Source organism: Microplitis mediator, chromosome 9, assembly GCF_029852145.1.
Source record: "Microplitis mediator isolate UGA2020A chromosome 9, iyMicMedi2.1, whole genome shotgun sequence".
NCBI lineage: Eukaryota > Metazoa > Arthropoda > Insecta > Hymenoptera > Braconidae > Microplitis > Microplitis mediator.
In genome coordinates this window covers 21,016,760-21,037,101 of record NC_079977.1, presented here as the reverse complement: position 1 = coordinate 21,037,101, position 20,342 = coordinate 21,016,760, and the positions used below count along the sequence as shown (strand labels likewise).

At 32.4% G+C, this 20,342-nt stretch overlaps 5 protein-coding genes across 5 annotated transcripts; 2 read left to right on the top strand and 3 right to left on the bottom strand.

Annotated features, from left to right (window-relative positions):
- Positions 1-243: 243 nt before the first annotated feature.
- On the bottom strand, positions 244-1,677 carry LOC130674418 (uncharacterized). The gene is made up of 3 exons (XM_057479741.1): positions 1,192-1,677; positions 1,014-1,115; positions 244-741 (listed from the first exon to the last, which is right to left on the bottom strand). Exons 1-3 carry the CDS (start codon positions 1,327-1,329, stop codon positions 406-408), a joined length of 576 nt encoding a protein of 191 aa, XP_057335724.1. The 5' UTR covers positions 1,330-1,677; the 3' UTR covers positions 244-405.
- A 2,201-nt stretch (positions 1,678-3,878) lies between these two features.
- LOC130674875 (uncharacterized) lies at positions 3,879-9,525 on the bottom strand. Its single transcript, XM_057480315.1, has 2 exons — positions 9,343-9,525; positions 3,879-8,528 (listed from the first exon to the last, which is right to left on the bottom strand). The coding sequence occupies exons 1-2, from the start codon at positions 9,412-9,414 to the stop codon at positions 4,506-4,508; spliced, it is 4,095 nt and encodes a 1,364-aa protein (XP_057336298.1). The 5' UTR covers positions 9,415-9,525; the 3' UTR covers positions 3,879-4,505.
- A 1,754-nt stretch (positions 9,526-11,279) lies between these two features.
- On the bottom strand, positions 11,280-12,585 carry LOC130674372 (uncharacterized). The gene has a single exon (XM_057479685.1). It carries the CDS (start codon positions 12,541-12,543, stop codon positions 11,335-11,337), a length of 1,209 nt encoding a protein of 402 aa, XP_057335668.1. The 5' UTR covers positions 12,544-12,585; the 3' UTR covers positions 11,280-11,334.
- Positions 12,586-13,947: 1,362 nt separating this feature from the next.
- LOC130674947 (uncharacterized) lies at positions 13,948-15,861 on the top strand. Its single transcript, XM_057480394.1, has one exon. It carries the CDS (start codon positions 13,970-13,972, stop codon positions 15,695-15,697), a length of 1,728 nt encoding a protein of 575 aa, XP_057336377.1. The 5' UTR covers positions 13,948-13,969; the 3' UTR covers positions 15,698-15,861.
- A 2,010-nt stretch (positions 15,862-17,871) lies between these two features.
- Positions 17,872-19,704, top strand: LOC130674442 (uncharacterized). The gene has a single exon (XM_057479767.1). It carries the CDS (start codon positions 17,894-17,896, stop codon positions 19,604-19,606), a length of 1,713 nt encoding a protein of 570 aa, XP_057335750.1. The 5' UTR covers positions 17,872-17,893; the 3' UTR covers positions 19,607-19,704.
- The last annotated feature ends 638 nt before the right edge of the window (positions 19,705-20,342 follow it).

Below are 20,342 nucleotides of genomic sequence, written 5' to 3'. Positions count from 1 at the left end.
AATTTCGATATGATTATTTTTCACCAAATTACAGCCTTCCAAAAATTACTGAAAAATTTATAAAAATTTTCTGCTCCTTTAATTTTTTTGCATTAGTGTAAATTGAAGTTGAATTGTAATTAATATGAAAAAAAAAAAAAAAACAACACACCCAATATTTTTTTTTAATTTTGCAAATTTTTTTTCGCGCGTTTTTTAAATTTAAAATTGACCGGTAAATTAAAATAAATTTTTGATTCAAAATTAGCAGTAAAGTTTTTTTAATTCCCAACAGTAATTATACATTATGTCAACAAAAATATAAGCACATATATATATTTATGTATATATATATAACAATATATTGATAAATTTTAGCAATAAGATAAATCGTTGATTGAAAGCGAAAATTTTGAAATTTTCATATTATTTTTTAAGAATTTTTTTCATCTGTTTTGTCTGATGCTGCATACTGTACTGCGCATTTTCAGCTTTTGTTATCAGCGAATCAAGTTTATCCAAATGAGATCCCATTTTTTCATTGATATCGATTTTTTTAGATGATGAATTATAATTTTTTTCGATATTATTTTCCTCGGAATTTTCATTGTCGGCTGTTTCAATCGTCAATATTTCGTCATTTTCTTCTGTCTTATCACTGTTTTCATTATCGATTGCTGATGATTGCGGCTGATGTTCTGGTGTCGCGTTGCGCGAGTATCCTGTTACTTTTAAAAGCGATCCTAGACTTCCGCACACGGTCTGAAAAAAAAAAAATATATATTTTTATAAACCAGAAAATCTAAAATAATTTTCCTTTTAATTTAAAAAAACTACAGCCTGAGGTAAGAAGCTGCGGAAAAATTTTGAAAAATTTTGAATTTCCCGCGTTTTGAAAATGAAAAATAAAAGTAATTATCATATCAAATTTTTTTTTTAGTTTCAATAAAAAGTTTATTCTAAATTTTGGTTTTTTTCTCTTTTTATTAAATAAAAAAAAAATTTATTATAAATTTCAAAAAATTAAAATTTACCTTAAATCGATTTATTTTTTTTTGCGTAGCACTTAGTATTGAATTTAATTCATCTAACCCACCACCAACACGTTTTATACTTTCGTCACTTTGTTCCAATTTCTGTAAAAAAATAGAAAAAAAAATTAATTAATAAAAAAAAAAAAAAAAAAAAAATTTTATTTATAGTTCATTTTACCTCAGCGTCATCATTATTATCCTGATTATTATCATTATCAAAATTAATTTTACATTTTTGATTCCACTCTTCCTCAGTCGGCGGGGCCTGGCCCAATAATTCAGCCCTTTGACACTCAAATAAATAATCGTGCGACATTTCGATAATAAAATAAATATATATATATATGTATATATACAACCTGTCAATGACTGTAATTCCCTCAATTATCACACATTATCACACATAGATAAAGATGTTTAATGTCCGTAATACGACAATTATTAATAATTAATTACACGTCTAAGAATAGTTTTTTTTTTTTTTAATTTATTCCACTACCAATTTACTATTTTATTAATTTATTAATTGATTAATTAAAGGACGATAGTATGATGTTATTGTTATTATTATAATAATTATTATAGTGGGAAGAAGAAAATATGTTAAGAGGGGACTAGTATTTATAAAATTAAATAAATATGACAGAGTTAACAAGACGCGAGTAAATCCATAGTGATACTGAATTTCTGCGCATGTGTAAAATAAAATCTGGGGTGGCAATTTCTGCATAAAAAGAAGGGAATATATATATATATATCTATATTAGGGTGGCGCAAAAAAACCGACTATTTTTTTTTTTTCCATCTCGCATGAAAATTTGTTGGTTTACGATGTTTTAAGAAGCCTCTCCACAAATCAGCTCAATTAAAAATTTTTAAGAGGTCGCTCACGAATTTTGAAAATATCAAAAATGATCGAAATTCGGATTTTTATTTAAAAAATTTTTTTTTTCTCGTGGCAGCAATAGTTTAGATTTGTAAAATCATGACTATGCTGAAAATTTCAGCCCAAAATTTAAATATTTAAACGGCGCTCAAGAATTTCGAATATTAACTGATAATATGTAACTAATAGTTTGAATTAGTTTTTATAACTCAATTATTGTCATTCTACTTAAATATAACTTTGGCATAACCAAAAATATACAGGACAGTCTTAAACAATAAAATTTGGTAAGTTTTGAATAAGCGGAAAAACCTACAAATTGGATTAAAAAATAAAAAAGTATGTAAATAACTTATTATTTCTATTTCTCGGGTTATATTTTCATTCATTGTCATGCAAATTGATGGTGAAAAAATCGAGAAGCTTTATTATTAATATTTAAGGGTCGCTCAAAAACGTCCAAGAGACTGCGCTCGGAAACATTCAAAATTCTTGAGCGCCGTTTAAATATTTAAATTTCGGGCTGAAATTTTCAGCATAGTCATGATTTCATAGATATAAACTATTGCTGCCACGAGAAAAAAAAAATTTTTTAAATAAAAATCCGAATTTTGATCATTTTTGATATTTTCAAAATTCGTGAGCGACCTCTTAAAAATTTTTTATCGAGCTGATTTGTGGAGAGGCTTCTTAAAACATCGTATACCAACAAATTTTCATGCGAGATGGAAAAAAAAAAAATAGTCGGTTTTTTTGCGCCACCCTAATCTATATACAGAAAGAGATTATGTTATGGAATAGAGAAATGAATTTTGATAAACATTTAAATATAGTGGAAACCTAAACATGCAAACCTTCTCAATAAGAAAATTTTAGATAAATTGAGAAAAATATAGATAGCCCGAACTGGGAATCGAACCCAGACCAATTCGATATCGCGCTGAGTGCTCTACCAGTTGAGCTATCCGGCACTATACTATATTTATTAATAAAAGGATCCTGGGAAATCGGAAAATTTAAGGATTCGCGGCTGCGATTTTCGAGGCGAGGATTTGAATTCATTTTTGTAAGATACTGAAATTCTAAACAAGTTTATTTTATGGGCAATAGATATTAATTCTGGGGGTATTTTGATTAGGACGTGAGATAATTTATTTGTGGATGGAAAATTGCCCGAAGGAAAAATCATTTTTTTGGGAATTTTAGATTTTGAGAGTCGGGAACTGATAATTTGATGGTGGGAGGTCAGGGAAAAGGAAATTTAATTTTCTACAACTTTGGTCCTGAGAAAAAATATTTTAGAATCGATAGTTTTTAAGCGACATCCGGTCGAAGAGTTTCAAAAATATTTTTAGTTTAAAGAATTGCGAGATTGTTATGGCTGAAGTTGGTTAAGGGATTTTAGGGATTTTTCAAAGGACCTCAGCCAGGAGAATTCGCGTGGGTGTATGCAATGAATGGCCACGTGATGGTCAAATAATTTATAAATTAAAAATGATCCATAAGTGAAATTTCGGGGAAAAATAGTTTGTTTTTAACTTTCATTGGCTATATATCAGTAAATATATGAGCCAAGTATATGTTTATTGTGCTCGATGGAAAGGTTATTTAATTATCTACAAGTTTGGTATCAATAAAGAATAGTGAGGGATTGATAGTTTTTCCGCTATTGCCGCTGGAAGTGTTTCAATAAAATAATATTTTTTATTATAAAAAACGTAAAATTTTTTCGTGCCGCTGTAACTCTAAAACTATTTAATTTACGTAAATTATCACAGTGACCAAAGTTGTAGATAATTCAATTCCCTTTCCAATGACCACATACAACATATACTTATCTCATATATTTTCGTAGATAATTCCACTACATCATAACCAAAACCTCTATCAGTAAAACAAAATGAATTATTTCGAATATTAGATTTGTCACCAATTGCCATGTAATTCTACTAAATTACTCTTCTACAGCAATGTTATCATAAATATATTTTTCATATATATTCTTGGAATTATTATTATCACAGTTAATAAAATAATGATCACCTATCTAGTTAATTTCAATTTCACCTCTCGTTAAATAAAAAAAGTCGTTAAAAAAAGTCTACATTATTTTCATCCATCTATTATTTTATTTAATCACTCAATCCAATAAATCGCTCAATAAAAAATATTCATTTATTTTTTAATAACAAATTAACAAATTTATCGGATCATAAAAAAAATATAAATAAAAACAATAAAAGTACTAAATTAATTTTTTTTATTGACCTTTAAAAAAAAACATTTTTTTTTACATGTAAAATTTAATTTTCTTACAACTTTTCTTAATTTTTCCACCAAATTTTCCAAAATTTATTCCCCCCCCCCACCACTATTTTTTTCGTTCCTGTATATCAAATCTTCCGAAGAAAGTTTTCAAAACCTTTCCCGCCATTTTTTGGAATTCAAATTTTCCCGCGAATTACAAACTGGCCCCAAATAAATTCCAAACAAAGAAAATATTTTTAGGTTCAAAAATTTGATCAATTAGAACCCGAGTTACCGTGGCTAGAAATAAATAAAATCCGGAATAATTACAAAAAAAATTATCTTTATTATTATTGAGATTATTCCTCAGTAATTGTCTCGTCCCGTTTGAACTCAACATTAAAAAATTTAGGAGCCGTGATATCAAACATTCTGTTATTCACTTGATCGTAATCAGTAGAATTTCTAATAAATTTAGGGATCGATCTTTTAGTTTTTTTAGTTTTCGTCACAGTTTCATCTCTTTTTATTTCAAAATTAAAAAATTTTGGCATACTCAGATCCATATAACGTCTCCCAGATTCAGTTGAGTTTTTTTTATTCAAATCTGACTCATTTTTACTCGAAATTCCACTTTTTTCGCTGGCTCGACGGACCAAATTTGTGTTTTCGTTCTCGTCGTCGGATTTTTTTTCATTTATTCGGACATTAACGTCCCGTTTATCACGGCGTGACTTCACTTTCACTTTTTCGTCCCTCTTAACCTCAAAATTAAAAAATTTTGTCATGTCCACATCCAACATTCGATTGGCGGCCAAAGTGCCATTAGCCCGCGTCGAATTTTCACGTAATTCGTTATCGTTATTATTTACATTTTCATTTCTGCTCCTTAATTTTTTTTCCTCATGATTTCTCGATTTTTTTGATTTATTTTTTCTAATTGATTCAATACTTTCACGATTTTTGTAATTTTTTTTCTCTTCTTTTATTTCCTCATTGTAATAACTCATTTTTTTATGACTTTTTTTTCTCATGTTATTCGATTTTTTGTATTTCTTCGAATATTTTTTAGATTTTTTTTTTTTCAAATTTTTGTAATAATTTGAATGCTCGCGTTCATTTTCATTCAAATTTGAATCGGAATTCGAACTACTGTCTGAACTGTCGGAATTTTTGCTCATCGATTCGTCGGAATCGAAAATTCGAGTTTTTAATTGTTCAGAATTTTTATTGGAATTCGAATTAACATTCACATTTGAATTTAAATTTCTTGCCGAATTTTCGCGCCTTAATCCGAATTTACCGCCTAAAAGATGCGAACCTGCATTATGAATAATGTCAGATTTTTTTTTAACCATTTTTTCTAAAATCGGATTCAATTTTACTTTATTTACTGTCTCGTTTATTTTTAATTTATTTTTTTCTTCCATTGCGACTGAGTATCCGCTATTAACAATATTCACATTATTATTATTATTAGTCGTAACATTTATTTTTTCAGTCGGCTCGGAATTCGAAACCAGTTTAACTTTTGATAAATTACGAATTTTATTCAACTTTCGAATTTTTTTACGATGGTATGGATCGCGATGATGGCAGATTATTTTGGTTTTTGGTTTTTCAACGATCGGTTTGGTGGAAATTTGAGGTTTTTCCATGCAATCAGGTGTAGTACAAGTTAGCTTTTCCAAGCAATCTGGTGTTGTGCAAGCAGGTTTTTCCATACAATCTGGTGTAGTACAAGCAGGTTTTTCCATGCAATCTGGAGTAGTGCAAGCAGGTTTTTCCATACAATCTGGGGTAGTACATGCTGGTTTTTCCATACAGTCAGGTGTCGTGCAAGCCGGTTTTTCCGTACAATCTGGTGTAGTGCAAGCAGGTTTTTCCATGCAATCTGGTGTAGTACAAGCAGGTTTTTCCATACAATCTGGGGTAGTACATGCTGGTTTTTCCATACAGTCAGGTGTCGTGCAAGCCGGTTTTTCCGTACAATCTGGTGTAGTGCAAGCAGGTTTTTCCATGCAATCTGGTGTAGTACAAGCAGGTTTTTCCATGCAATCTGGTGTAGTACAAGCAGGTTTTTCCATACAATCTGGTGTAGTACAAGCAGGTTTTTCCATGCAATCTGGGGTAGTGCATGCTGGTTTTTCCATGCAGTCAGGTGTCGTGCAAGCTGGTTTTTCCATGCAATCTGGAGTAGTGCATGCTGGTTTTTCCATACAATCTGGTGTAGTACAAGAAGGTTTTTCCATACAATCTGGTGTAGTACAAGAAGGTTTTTCCATACAATCTGGTGTAGTACAAGCAGGTTTTTCCATACAATCTGGGGTAGTACATGCTGGTTTTTCCATGCAGTCAGGTGTCGTGCAAGCTGGTTTTTCCATACAATCTGGTGTAGTACAAGCAGGTTTTTCCATGCAATCTGGTGTAGTACAAGCAGGTTTTTCCATACAATCTGGGGTAGTACATGCTGGTTTTTCCATGCAGTCAGGTGTCGTGCAAGCCGGTTTTTCCATACAATCTGGTGTAGTACAAGCAGGTTTTTCCATACAATCTGGGGTAGTACAAGTTAGTTTTTCCATACAATCTGGTGTAGTACAAGCAGGTTTTTCCATACAATCTGGCGTAGTACAAGGTGCATCTAACTTTATTGACTCGATCGGTATTGATTCTATTTTCGGCAAAACAATCGGACTCTCCGTCATTTCTACTATTGGATTTTCCGTAACTTCCAATTTAGACTTTTCCAAAATTTCTAATATAGGTCTTTCCGATTTATCTTCCTCAAGAGTTCTAAAACTTTTCGTCGTTTGAGTACTTTCCGTTGTAACTTCAATATTTTCCTTTTCCTCATGTTCTTTTATTTTTATTTTCTTTATTTTCTTCAATTTTTCATAATTATAACCTAACGTCGATTTTACATCATTGTCCTCACAATCTTCACTATTTTCACAATCTCCAATAGTAACCCCGCTCTTTTCAGTAGTCGCCATTTCGAGCTCGCCGCCATTTTGTGATTCAGTAACATCATTAATTTTACAATCAGATCTCAAACAATCTGAGCAATCTTTTGATTGTTCAAAAAATGTATTAATTAATATTTTTGTTTCTTCATTAATGCCTTTGCAATCTCTAACCATTTTTAATCCCTCTTTCAAACAGGCCCTCGGTCTCGTGCACATTAACTCAATCGTTACATTTTTACTATTAACCAAATAGTGTTTTATTCTTCCGATTGTTCGAGTTAATTCTCTGTAGTCATTAATTCCCCGTAAATTATTATAAGAATCGAATAAATCCAACAAATCGTTTAAATTTTCAATCATGTGACTTTTGTGCCAAAAGTGAGCGTCAATTTTTAACGCACTCGCGATATCGCGTAAGTAGTCAATGTCAATTAATTTGTCAAACAACGCGATTAATAATTCGTCTGGTCTCAAATATTCGTATTTTTCGGATCCGATTAATTGATTAATGTCCCAATTTTTGACGCCATCCAATTTATGACGCAAATAAGTTTTCGCTTCAATCAAATCTTTGTCCAACGTATCGTTGGGTAAAATGGTCTCTAATAAATATTTCAAATTTATTTTGTCGTTATCGAATATTGCGCTTAATGACTCGATATTCGAATTAATTGGTAGCAATTCGGTATTCAATTGCTCGGATAAATATTTTGCAAATGGAATTAATTCGTAAGAATTTATTGCATTTAAATTACTACGAATTAATTCGGTAATTGATGAATAATTTGTATTATTATTATTATTATTGATATTTAAATTTGAATTAATAAGAGAATAAATCAAGTGACGAAGTGAATTATGAGTTTTTGCATCGTAATTATTAAATGGAATGTGAAGTAACAGGCCGACGAATAAATTATTTGTTAACTCTAATTTATTATTTTTGAGTTGCGTAAAAATGGCGTCGATAGATAAATTTGGTGGAATTTTTTCTACTGATAGTGGGGGAAAAGTTAAATTAATCCTTTTAGTTATTTTTTGACAAATTTTAGCGCTCGAAATTAATGATGGTGTTTTTAGGTTAGCGCAGATTTCCTGAAGAGTTGAATTCGAGGTCGGTAAAATTGAGAGCAAATTGTATTTTCGCTCGAGTGTTTGCTGGTAGATGTCATTCAGAGCCGTAAGTTCAGTTATTGTGAGATCCTCGTTGCTGTTGTAGAGTTGGGAGCCGAGTTTTGCGAGCAATTGAGATCGCACTAGTCCGCCATATTGTAGTAGATGTTCGGTAATTAATTGCGGTGTGTTTACTGGAGAAGATAATTGACCCTCGAGAAGCGATTCGAGCGTGGGGACCTTTGATGACACGGAGACTAAAGATGGTACAGTGTCATTGCGATAAAGGCCGTAATCTATACCCTGAAAATTCGAAAATCAGTTTGAGTTGTAAATTTGTCGTACCAACTTATTCATAATTGAATTTCATTAAGTTTGAGTACCCACATCAATATGTTTGAGTCAAATTAAAATATGGTAATTTTTATGAACAATTTATTAACAATTATATTAATCAATTTTTATTTTTTTTTAAATATAGGGTTGTTGGTACTCATTTTACTCAGAATTTCATCGACTATTCAAAAATCTCATTAATGATTTATAAAAAATTAGTGCACGTAATAATGATCTATTGCAAAAATTGAAATTTTTGAAAATTAGGGTAAAATATAAAATTTATAGTCTCATTAGATTCAGGAGACAATTTCCTCGAGTTAAAGTACCCACATCAATATATTTGAGTCACATTAAAATATGGTAATTTTTATGAACAATTTATTAACAATTATATTAGTCAATTTTTATTTTTTTTAAATATAGGGTTGTTGGTACTCATTTTACTCAGAATTTCATCGACTATTCAAAAATCTCATAAATGATTTATAAAAAATTAGTGCACGTAATAATGATCTATTGCAAAAATTGAAATTTTTGAAAATTAGGGTAAAAAATAAAATTTATAGTCTCATTAGATTCAGGAGACAATTTTCTCGAGTTAGAGTACCCACATCAGTATATTTGAATGACACAAAAAAATATTAATTGTGACATGTTATAAAATTATCAAAATTTCAACTTTTTAAAATATATCGTTGTTGGTACTCGTTGAACGCGTAATTATCTCAACTATTCAAAAGTGTTAATAAATTTTAAATAAAAAAAATTTTTTACTTACATTTGCATGATTAATTAAAATAAAGACGATTAACTGAATAAAATAACGATATCTTGTGTGTACTTTATGCATAGTTTAGCAAGCTGATAAATTATAAAAAGTAAATTTAGAGTCAGTATTAAAAATATAAATAAATAAATTCACAGTATGACTAACGAACAGCTCGAACATAAATAACTGACTGGTGAGTGAGTTAGCTCATAATATTTAAACGTGATTAGATTATATACGATGATTGATAAAAAAAATAAATCAATCATAAAAATATTGCAATACAATAGCTATATACATATAACAAATATATATAGATATTTTGATTAATTAATTATTAATAGCCGTCAACGAACGTATCGTCGGTTTTATTTAATGACTCTAGATCAATTAAAACGTTTAATAATTTAATCAAGACTAACACTAGTAATTATTTTATTTTAACTTAACTATTAAATATATATTTATGTCCAAGTGTAAAACAATTGATTATATTAATAGGATTATTTATTTATTTTTCATAAATTTATGACGCTCGCTTTCAAATAAAATGACATTTTTTATTTTTAATTAATGTTGTACTCAAAAAAATTGAAATTTCGGAAAAATTTTGAGGACCTTTTTTGTAGGAAATTTTATAGGCTAAAAAAAAATATTGATTGTATTTTTATCTAGGATCCATTGTTATTTAGTTAAGTAAAGATTTAAAATGGAGGTCAAAAATATTCTAGTATATGGAGTCGCTAGGGCTCGAACCCGGATCCTTCTGCGTATCGGTTTCGAGTTCACGCCACTCTGCCATTCCATGGGATCGCATAAAGAAAATTTATATTCTAAAATTATACTGAATAATATAATGATTTATATAACAAGTTATATATATTAAAATAACTATTTTTATGCCGTTTTAATTATATAATATTAGTATATAAGGTAATATATGACCCGAGTCTGTATATACTCGGACATCATCGTGAAATTAGTCAGAATAGCTTCCCGTGTAAAAAAAATTTGTTCCAAAAAGATTCCAAAAAGTTCTGCATGTGGAACTTCTAAACATGAGACAGATTAGAACTTCGAATGGAACTTTTTTGGAACGTTAGTCATTTTGATGGTAAATAAAAAGTTTTTATGAGTGAATTTAGAGTCAAAAAAGAACGTTCTTAGAAATTTTTGGAATTTTAAATGGACATTCCAAAAAAGTTCCATAATCACCACTTTTGGCCTTTTTCGAAAGCTAAAAAAGACGTTCCAAAAACATTCAAAAATGGTTCAAAAATCGTTACTTTACAACCTATTATAGAACTAAAGTAGATGTTCCAAAAACATTCCAAAAAAAGTTCCAGAATCACCACTTTTGACTTTTTATGGACTAAAAAAGGCGTTCCAAAAACATTCAAAAATGGTTCAAAAATCGTTACTTTACAACCTATTATAGAACTAAAGTAGATGTTCCAAAAACATTCCAAAAAAGTTCCAGAATCACCACTTTTGACTTTTTATGGACTAAAAAAGGCGTTCCAAAAACTTTCAAAAATCACTTCTTTTGCATCTTTTGTAGAATAAAGACGTTCCAGAAACATGCCAAAATAGTTCAAAAATCACTACTTTTGAATTTTTTATAGAACTAAAAAAAAACGTCCATAAAAAATTCCAAAAAAGTTCCAAGAACGTCCTTTTTTGACTCTAAATTTCCTCATAACAACTTTTTTTTTTACCATCAAAATTACTAACGTTCCAAAAAAGTTCCATTCGAAGTTCTAATCTGTCTCATGTTCAAAAGTTTCATATGCGGAACTTTTTTGGAATCTTTTCGGAACGAGTTTTTTTTACACGGGTTCCTATGACCTCAAAACGTCGACATCCGGTGAAAATTCGATTTTCGTAAATCGGACCGAAACCAATAACTTCCGAATTTTTGAAAATTTACAATTTTTTTAGCGGGGTTAAAAATTAAATTTTCAATGTTAATTAATAAATCGTTAATCAAATCATTGTAGATTAAGCTTTGATATGTTCCAGACTACCATTAATATTGTCTTCGTTAGTACCATATTTCGGACAAAGTGGCATTCTTAAACCATGTGTATATTTAAATTTTTCGAACTTCAAATCAAATATACGTTGACAAGGTACGTCGTTTTTTCCAGGCTTACCCAGATAACACGGCAACTTGTAACGCGCTTCCCAGTATTTTGCATCACTAATAAAACATTCGTCTTTAATTTCCAATATACCGATCTCTGAATAGACACTATCATTCTTTATCGTACTGATTGTCTTACTTTCTATCTTGCAAGAAGTACAACGTGATCTAGTATCACCAGTAATAAGATTGCCGATTCTTGAGTTGGTACCACAATCACAAGTGCCTTGACTACTGTTGAATACAATACTTGAGTCAGCATTCGGTACTTCCATCGTACAGGGATTACGAATCGGATGAAGACGACTAGCCGGATGGGCGATGAATTTATTTCCAATCGCGTCAGTACCTTCAAATAGGCACCGGAATCTATAAGATGTCTCAGTCTCCTTGTCATCCAATTTTTCATCTTCGTCTTGCATGACTATGGTTCGTGGATCGACACGTTCACCGTTGACACGATCGTCTTTGTAATCCATCAGCACATTGCTCGGATCACTGTATACTGTATTATTACAGGCAAGAACTTTGTTGCCTTCTGGACCGCCAAAGAAATTTGGAAATTTCGGGTTACAAACTGCGGAACTGTCGATTGTCATAATGGCATATGTGGTACGCAAATTACAATTAGGGCGCTTTTTTACACACCAAACACCTTCGTACAGTTGCTTGTTATCGATAAATATTTCTTGTTTATTTCTATCACGGATTATTAATGACTCCAATGATGATTCTGGACAAAGTTTCTGGCACTCGTTGTCATACTCGGAGTCGGTAGAGTCGTTGTGTAGTTCGTAATCATCAGTCATTAATAATTTATCCGGCAAACTGGTTAAATATAATGCAAATGATGTTGAGCAAACGGTTTCATGTTTTGAATTAGTTATTATGTTTGGCAAATTCGACATTACGTTACCATTTAATATTTGTGCCAATCGACGATTTGATAATTTGTAATTACTTTTTGATATGTAACCGTAGTAGCTGCCAGAATCAAGTGATATTGTAATGGTATATGTGATTAACATTAATATTATTATTACGGTGATAAGGATCACAGGCATTTTGTTTTATTATTTAATTTTTATTTAATTAGATATTTTGTAATTGCGTTATCTAAATATAAGTGTAAAAAAAAAAAATATTGCGTAGCTTAAGAACAAAGCTCATTCATGCTCATTACTGGCCAATCATATTCATGGCTGACCAATGATGCTCATGGTTGGCAAACATTCAGGTATGATCATACCTGGCCAATTATGATCATGTCTGACCAGTCATGCTCATGGCCGTCAAATATTCATGCGTAATCATGCTCTCAATTGTCAAACATTCAGACATGATACCTGGCCAATCATGCTCATTACTGGCCAATCATATTCATGGCTGACCAATGATGCTCATGGTTGGCAAACATTCAGGTATGATCATGCCTGGCCAATTATGATCATTACTGGCCAATCATATTCATGGCTGACCAATGATGCTCATGGTTGGCAAACATTCAGGTTGATCATGCCTGGCCAATTATGATCATTACTGGCCAATCATATTCATGGCTGACCAATGATGCTCATGGTTGGCAAACATTCAGGTTGATCATGCCTGGCCAATTATGATCATTACTGGCCAATCATATTCATGGCTGACCAATGATGCTCATGGTTGGAAAACATTCAGGTATGATCATGCCTGGCCAATTATGATCATGTCTGACCAGTTATGCTCATGGCCGTCAAATATTCATGCTTAATCATGCTCTCAATTGTCAAACATTCAGACATGATACCTGGCCAATCATGCTCATTACTGGCCAATCATATTCATGGCTGACCAATGATGCTCATGGTTGGCAAACTTTCAGGTATGATCATGCCTGGCCAATTATGATCATGTTTGACCAGTCATGCTCATAGCCGTCAAATATTCAGGCGTGTTCATGATAATGGTTGGCAAAAATTCAGGCATGATCATGTCTGGCCAATTATGATCATGTTTGACCAGTCACGCTCATGGTTGGCAATAATTTAGGCATGCCCGTGGCTGGAAGATGTTCATACATGATTATGCCTGACAAATCATGTTCATGACTGGCGAATTATGCTCATTGCCGGAGAATATTAATTCTTACCCAAAGAAAATTTATCCCTAGTAGTATTGTGTAAAGCGAATAATTTGACACTTATGAAGTGTTTTGTCTCAGACACCCCGACTGATCACGGAGACACTTGTTCATAACTTAAGATAGATTTACATCCCTAGTAGCATCAATAAGGAAGTTTTATGCAAATCTGTATCTCGAGTCAAGCAACCCGCAAAATATGTCTTGGAGAACGTTAAGGAGGAATGCTACACGGGTAGGCAAAATGGTTGAACAAGTTTCTTGGTCTATAGCTAACAAATTCTTATGCAAGACAAAAATATATTTTTTTATTTTTATTTATTATTTATTAGATAGAAGACTAATTTCGAAAACAACAACAATTAACAATGGAAGTCGTTACAATATTACTAATAACAATATTCATTTGCCTTGTGGTTGCAAATATTAGCAAATATTTGCCGAGCGCTGCTAAAACCCCAATGGATGTTAAAAATAAAAGCACGTCAGTCCTAGAAGAATTGAAAAAACTCGAGTACAACTTCAAGACCAACATTCAAATCGAATCACCAGCAGGCGATAATGTTCACATAAATATAGTTGATCCATGCAATCCAGCAGATAAGGACAAACGTAAAACCTGCAACATCTCTGACCCCACTTCCTGCAACTCGTGTCCCTACACCACTTGCACCCATTTCGAAACCGACGCAACGATCGACGGTATAACAATTCCCAAAAATCGCGATGAAGATCTTGGGTACTGCATTTCGTCTAAAGATATGTCCGAAGGTTGTAATAAATATCACGGCGATTGGGTTATGATAAAAGCATCCGCTTCCATCAAAGACAACACCAACGCCAATGACTACATCCGTTTCTGTCTTTGCAAAAAACCCGGATTCATTGGCAACCGTTCATTGTTCGGTAACTGCAGCACTCCATTCATCTGCGATGGTAAGGTCAAAGATATTAATGTCGAGTACGAATCCATTGAGTGTAAATGTTTGGACGAATATATTCCAGCCCCAGTTGGTGATGATGGTCGTATTTGCAAAGCTCCAACCGTTTCACAACGTTGGAATTGGTCAAATGTTCCGAAGCCACTAGAATTCAGAGATTCTTTCATAAAAGTTCGTGATTATTATAACCACGCAGTAAAGAGTGAGCTTAACCAACTTGAAGAATTGATTGATCCCTGTAGTATTTGTCCAATAACTGGAAATCAAACTTACGGTAAATCTGTAACTATTGAAAATGAGCATCCAGAAAAGACTACAGTCATATGTAGACCCAGTAATAATAATCCAACCCAAGAAGGCAATTATGGAATCCCACTAAGAAGAAAATTTGACGGTGAAAAACGTATGCTAAAAGGAACTTGGGGTCCTGACGCGATGCTAGCGATACAGTGGGATCAATTATGGGTCTATGACAATGACGGTGAAAAAGAACATGAAGACAGCAGACAATTATGCGTATTTGAATTTCATTGCAATGAGTACAATAGGGCCTTTTATGATAAATTGAAAATTGATAAGGACTTACATATGGGAATTGAATCAAGTAAAGATGCATTACTTGGTCTGACGGTATTACCAAAATCATCATTTATGACAACCATTAATATAGGTTGTTGGGCAAAAGCATGGGTGTTTGGTTGGGAATGCCACTTGACACATGGGTCAAGAATAGGGACGATTGCTGAAGATGATTTAGTTGTTCATCTGATGAATAATAATCTGCACGACGTGGTCAGTACGTACATTGGAACCAAGCTTGTAGAACCGGGAGGGAATACTGCCAGTACGGCTGATTGGTACAATATGCATCAAGTAAGAATTCCCTTTAGTGAAGCAACTATTCGTGTTTCTGATGTTGACTACCAGTATTTAACTTACAATCCACAATTCTTTAATGCAACGGTACTGAGAAAAATGAACTTTGGCGCAATGAGAATTACTCCTGTAACGAAAGATCAGCGTGCTAATAGCAGTTGGACTGGTCATAGAACCGGTACAAGACATTATGAAGTATTCTTTGTGAGTGTTGGCCAAGGGCTAAGTAATGCTGTGGCAACACACAGAAAAGATTATACTAAATCAGATGAAGGATAAAATGTAGAAACCAGCCCGTCATATTCAAAATTTCAAAAGTTAAAATATATCCTGCGATTTTTAAATTTGATCAAATCCACAATTAGTTGCAAATTAAGCAGTCATATTTACAGTTTGAAAACGTTAATTGGAGACATTAAAATGTACAATGATTATTACTTTTTGCTCACGGAAAGCTATTTTCTTTAAAAATCATTTATTCCTTTCTAAAAGTGTATACATTACCGTGTAGCCATTATGTAAAAATTAAAGTATTGTTATTTATTTATTAAAATTTTTAGGCCCTGAAGCCTTAGCTCCCTAAGGGCCTTACAATAAATACAAAATAATAAATATATATAGAGAGGCGCAAAAATAAATTTCATAATAATAATAATAATAATAATAATAATAATAATAATAATAATATTGCCAATGTTACTGTTGTAATAATAATAAAATAAATGCATGCCAGGACTGGTTGGTGGTTAGGATGTTGGAAAAATACGCATATTTAAAAATATAACAATATTTTTATTTGTCACAGCACAAAATATCACTGGGTTACAAATTGAATCGTTGATTTAATTTATTAATACTGTTAAATGTCTGATCTCATGAATACGTAAATGATTGAATTGAGCTCGAGTAAATAAACGAACTAAAATAATTAAGTTGAGTTTAATTGAACACTGAGTTGATCGCAAAAATCAGAATGAAAAGTAACATGAAATCAGAGGTTACCGAGCGAAGTTAATTATTGAACACATTAATTACTATTTTCAATAGCACTGGATGCATAACTAATTTAGTTATTGAGTTTTAATAATAATGATCACTTAATTTAATTGAATTTAATGAGCTCATAATAAATTACACTGATTTTAATTTATTTGTTAAACACGTGGTATAGTCTTCCCGATGAAAGCCTGGGAATTTTTCCCACCACGATTTCTTCCCCCACCCTTCAAAAGTTGGTTTGGCACATGCGCACATTTAATGACGCATGCGCCCATTCTAATATTGTAGTGGTGGGGGAAGAAACTGGTGGGAAAAAAATCCCAAGTTTTCATCGGGACAACTATAGCATGATTTCAGAGGCTACTGAGCGAAAAATAACTTTTAATTTAATTGAGAAATTGAGCATAATAATAATTAAATAAATAATAAAACTGAGTCTTTTATTCTGATGAGCACTTGAATTAATTTATAAAATAGTAATTAAGCACCAGTTTCTTTTGAATTAACCTCCTCAGGAACTTGGTCGTAGATCACTGGAGTGCTTGATGGTTTTATTATTTATTTTCTGAGCTCCGGTGCTCGCAATTATAAAAATAATTATATTTTTATAGAGAGTTATGAACCCTTAATGTAATTAATTAATTACTTTTATTTATTTACTCGAGATGAGTGCAAATTTCATTGATTATGAAAAACACGTGGTGTCACTTGAAATTATATGAACGCAAGAATAATGGCGTCGGTCTTCTCGACACGAGGCAGGAAAAGCATACGCGCATGCGTCGCACTGCGCAAGTCAAGTTTTAATTGCCAGACACTAGGCTCCAGTAGGTGCTGCCTCTATTTGCCGGAAGTGCAACTACATTCAAATTTGAATGTAGTTGTGATAACGCAACAATTATTATTATTATTATTATTATTATTAATTATATTTAAATTATTATATAATTTTGAATGAATTACTTTCTTATAAATAATAAACAATAAAAACCAAAAAATTTTTAAATATGAATTATTATTAAGTAACCTCAAAATCATATCTAATTAGAGATAACTTTCTTATGTCATTGATCCGATATCTTTTAGACATCAGAAAAATGTTAACTTTCTGATACCTTTTCGAAAAGATCTAGAAGATGTCAGTAGGTGGCGCATTAGATATCTTTATGTTATCTTTAAGATGAGTCTTAAAGTTATCAGATCCAAAAAATGATATCTTTATGATAACTTTTTGCCGACTGGGTCCCTAGTAGCATCGATAAGAAAGTTTTAAGCAAATCTGTATCTTAAGTCAAGCAACCCTCAAAGTATCAGTCTTGGAGAACTTTAAGGAGAAATGCTACAAGATTGAGCAAAATAGTTGAACTAGTTTCTTGGTCTATAGCTACCAAATTCTTATGCAAGACAAAGATATTTTTTTTTTTATTTACTATTTATTAGATAAAAGACTATTTTTGAAAACAACAAAAATAAACAATGGAAATCGTTGCATTATTACTAATAACAGTATTCATTTGCCTTGTGGTTGCAAATATCAGCAAATATCATCCGAGCACTGATAAAAACCAAGAAGATGCCAAAAATAAAACGACGTCAGTCCTAGAAGAATTGAAAAAACTCGAGTACAACTTCAAGACCAACATTCAAATCGAATCACCAGCAGGCGATAATGTCCACATAAATATAGTTAATCCATGCGATCTAGCAGATAAGGACAAACGTAAAACCTGCAACATCTCTGACCCCACTTCCTGCAAATCGTGTCCCTACACCACTTGCACCCATTTCGAAACCGACGCAACGATCGACGGTATAACAATTCCCAAAAATCTCGAGGAAGATCATGGGTACTGCATTTCGTCTAAAGATATGTCCGAAGGTTGTAATAAATATCACGGCGATTGGGTTATGATAAAAGCATCCGCTTCCATCAAAGACAACACCAACGCCAATGACTACATCCGTTTCTGTCTTTGCAAAAAACCCGGATTCATTGGCAACCGTTCATTGTTCGGTAACTGCAGCACTCCATTCATCTGCGACGGTGAGGTAAAAGATATTAATGTCGAGTACGAATCCATTGAGTGCCAATGTTTTGACGAATATAGGTCAATCACAGTTGGTGATGATGGTCGTATTTGCATAGCTCCAACCGTTTCGAAACGTTGGAATTGGTCAAATGTTCCTAAGCCACTAGAATTCAAAGATTCTTTCATAAACGTTCGTAATTATTTCAACACCAATATAAAGGGTGATGTTAATAATCTTGACGAATTGATTGATCCCTGTAGTATTTGTCCAATAACCGGTCAGTTAACTTACGGTAGATCTATAACTATTGAGAATGTGCGTCCAGAAAAGACTACAGTCATATGTAGACCCAGTAATTATAATCCAACCCAAGAAGGCAATTATGGAATCCCAGTACGAAGGCATTTCACGGGTGGAAAACGTATGCTAAAAGGAACTTGGGGTCCTGACGCGATGCTAGCGATACAGTGGGATCAATTATGGGTCTATGATAGTGACGATGAAAAAGAACATGAAGGCAGCAGACAATTATGCGTATTTAGCTTTTATTACAATGCGTACAATAAGGCCTTCTATGATAAATTCAATATTGATACGAATTTACATTGTGCAATTGAATCAAGTAAAGATGCATTACTTGGTCTGACGGTGTTACCAAAATCATCATTCATAACAACCATTAAGATCGATTGTTATACAAAAGCATGGGTGTTTGGTTGGGAATGCAACTTGACACATGAGTCAAGAATAGGGACGATTCCTGCAGGTGATTTAGATGTTCAACTGATAAATAATAATCTGCACGAGGTTGTCAGTACGTACATTGGATTCAAGCTTGTAGAACCGGGATGGAATACTGCCAGTACGGTTGATTGGTACAATATGTATGGAGTAAGAATTCCCTTTAGTCAAGGAACTAAGACTATTAATGATGTTGACTACCGGTATTTAACTTACAATCCACAATTCTTTAATGCATCGGTAATGAGAAAAATGAACTATGGCGCGATGAGAATTACTCCTTTAACGAAGAATCAGCGTAATTACAGCAGTTGGACTGGTCATAGATCCGGTATAAGACATTATGAAGTATACTTTGTGAGTGTTAAGCCAGCTATAAGTAACGCTGTGTCTGCAGTACGATTACACGGGGTCTAAATTTTATAATTATTATCGATTGAGATTTGTTTAATTACTTATTGGAATTATTGAATGAAAAAAAAATTGAACCATTTTTTTTAAGAGAAGCTAGGGTTAAAAACGGTCGAAAAAAGTCGGACGTTGAACTCTGAAATATGAGGCAGTTTTAACTTTTGTTGACCAGGGAAAAAATCGGAATGCTTGATCATGATTAGTCATACATGATTCATGCATGGTCACACATAAATCATGCGAAATCATCATCGATCATGCATGACGAGAAATGAATGATCAAGCACAATTCATGCAAAGACACGCATGTTTGGTAGAATCATGCAAACTGATCTTGAGCATGACAAATCATGTTCAATCATGCATGATGAGGAATGACTGGTCAAGCCTAATTTATGCAAAGGCATGCATGTTTGAATCGAATCATCTAAAAGCATGCATGACTGAGCGTAATCATGCAAAGTCAAATTAATCATGCATGACAGGGGATAAATGCTCGTGTATTATTCATGCAAAGGCATGCATGTTTGAGTGAAATCATGCAAAACCATATTTAATTATGCATGACCAAGGATGAATAATCAAGTATTATTCATGCAAAGGCATGCATGTTTGAGCGTAATCATGCAAACTCATTCTGAGCATAAGAAATCATGTTCAATCATGCATGATGAGGAATGACTAATCAAGCCTAATTTATGCAAAGACATGCATGTTAGAATCGAATTATCTAAAAGCATGC

What these genes read in the sequence shown, in the direction of transcription:
- LOC130674418 (XM_057479741.1), bottom strand. Translation starts at nt 1,329, where the DNA reads ATGTCGCACGATTATTTATTTGAGTGTCAAAGGGCTGAATTATTGGGC. An exon ending in ATAATAATGATGACGCTGAG is followed by an intron (nt 1,116 to 1,191) that starts GTAAAATGAACT and finishes ATTTTTTTACAG; the next exon opens with AAATTGGAACAAAGTGACGA. An exon ending in AAAAAATAAATCGATTTAAG is followed by an intron (nt 742 to 1,013) that starts GTAAATTTTAAT and finishes TTTTTTTTTCAG; the next exon opens with ACCGTGTGCGGAAGTCTAGG.
- LOC130674875 (XM_057480315.1), bottom strand. Translation starts at nt 9,414, where the DNA reads ATGCATAAAGTACACACAAGATATCGTTATTTTATTCAGTTAATCGTC. An exon ending in TTTTAATTAATCATGCAAAT is followed by an intron (nt 8,529 to 9,342) that starts GTAAGTAAAAAA and finishes TCGAATTTTCAG; the next exon opens with GGTATAGATTACGGCCTTTA.
- LOC130674372 (XM_057479685.1), bottom strand. Translation starts at nt 12,543, where the DNA reads ATGCCTGTGATCCTTATCACCGTAATAATAATATTAATGTTAATCACA.
- LOC130674947 (XM_057480394.1), top strand. Translation starts at nt 13,970, where the DNA reads ATGGAAGTCGTTACAATATTACTAATAACAATATTCATTTGCCTTGTG.
- LOC130674442 (XM_057479767.1), top strand. Translation starts at nt 17,894, where the DNA reads ATGGAAATCGTTGCATTATTACTAATAACAGTATTCATTTGCCTTGTG.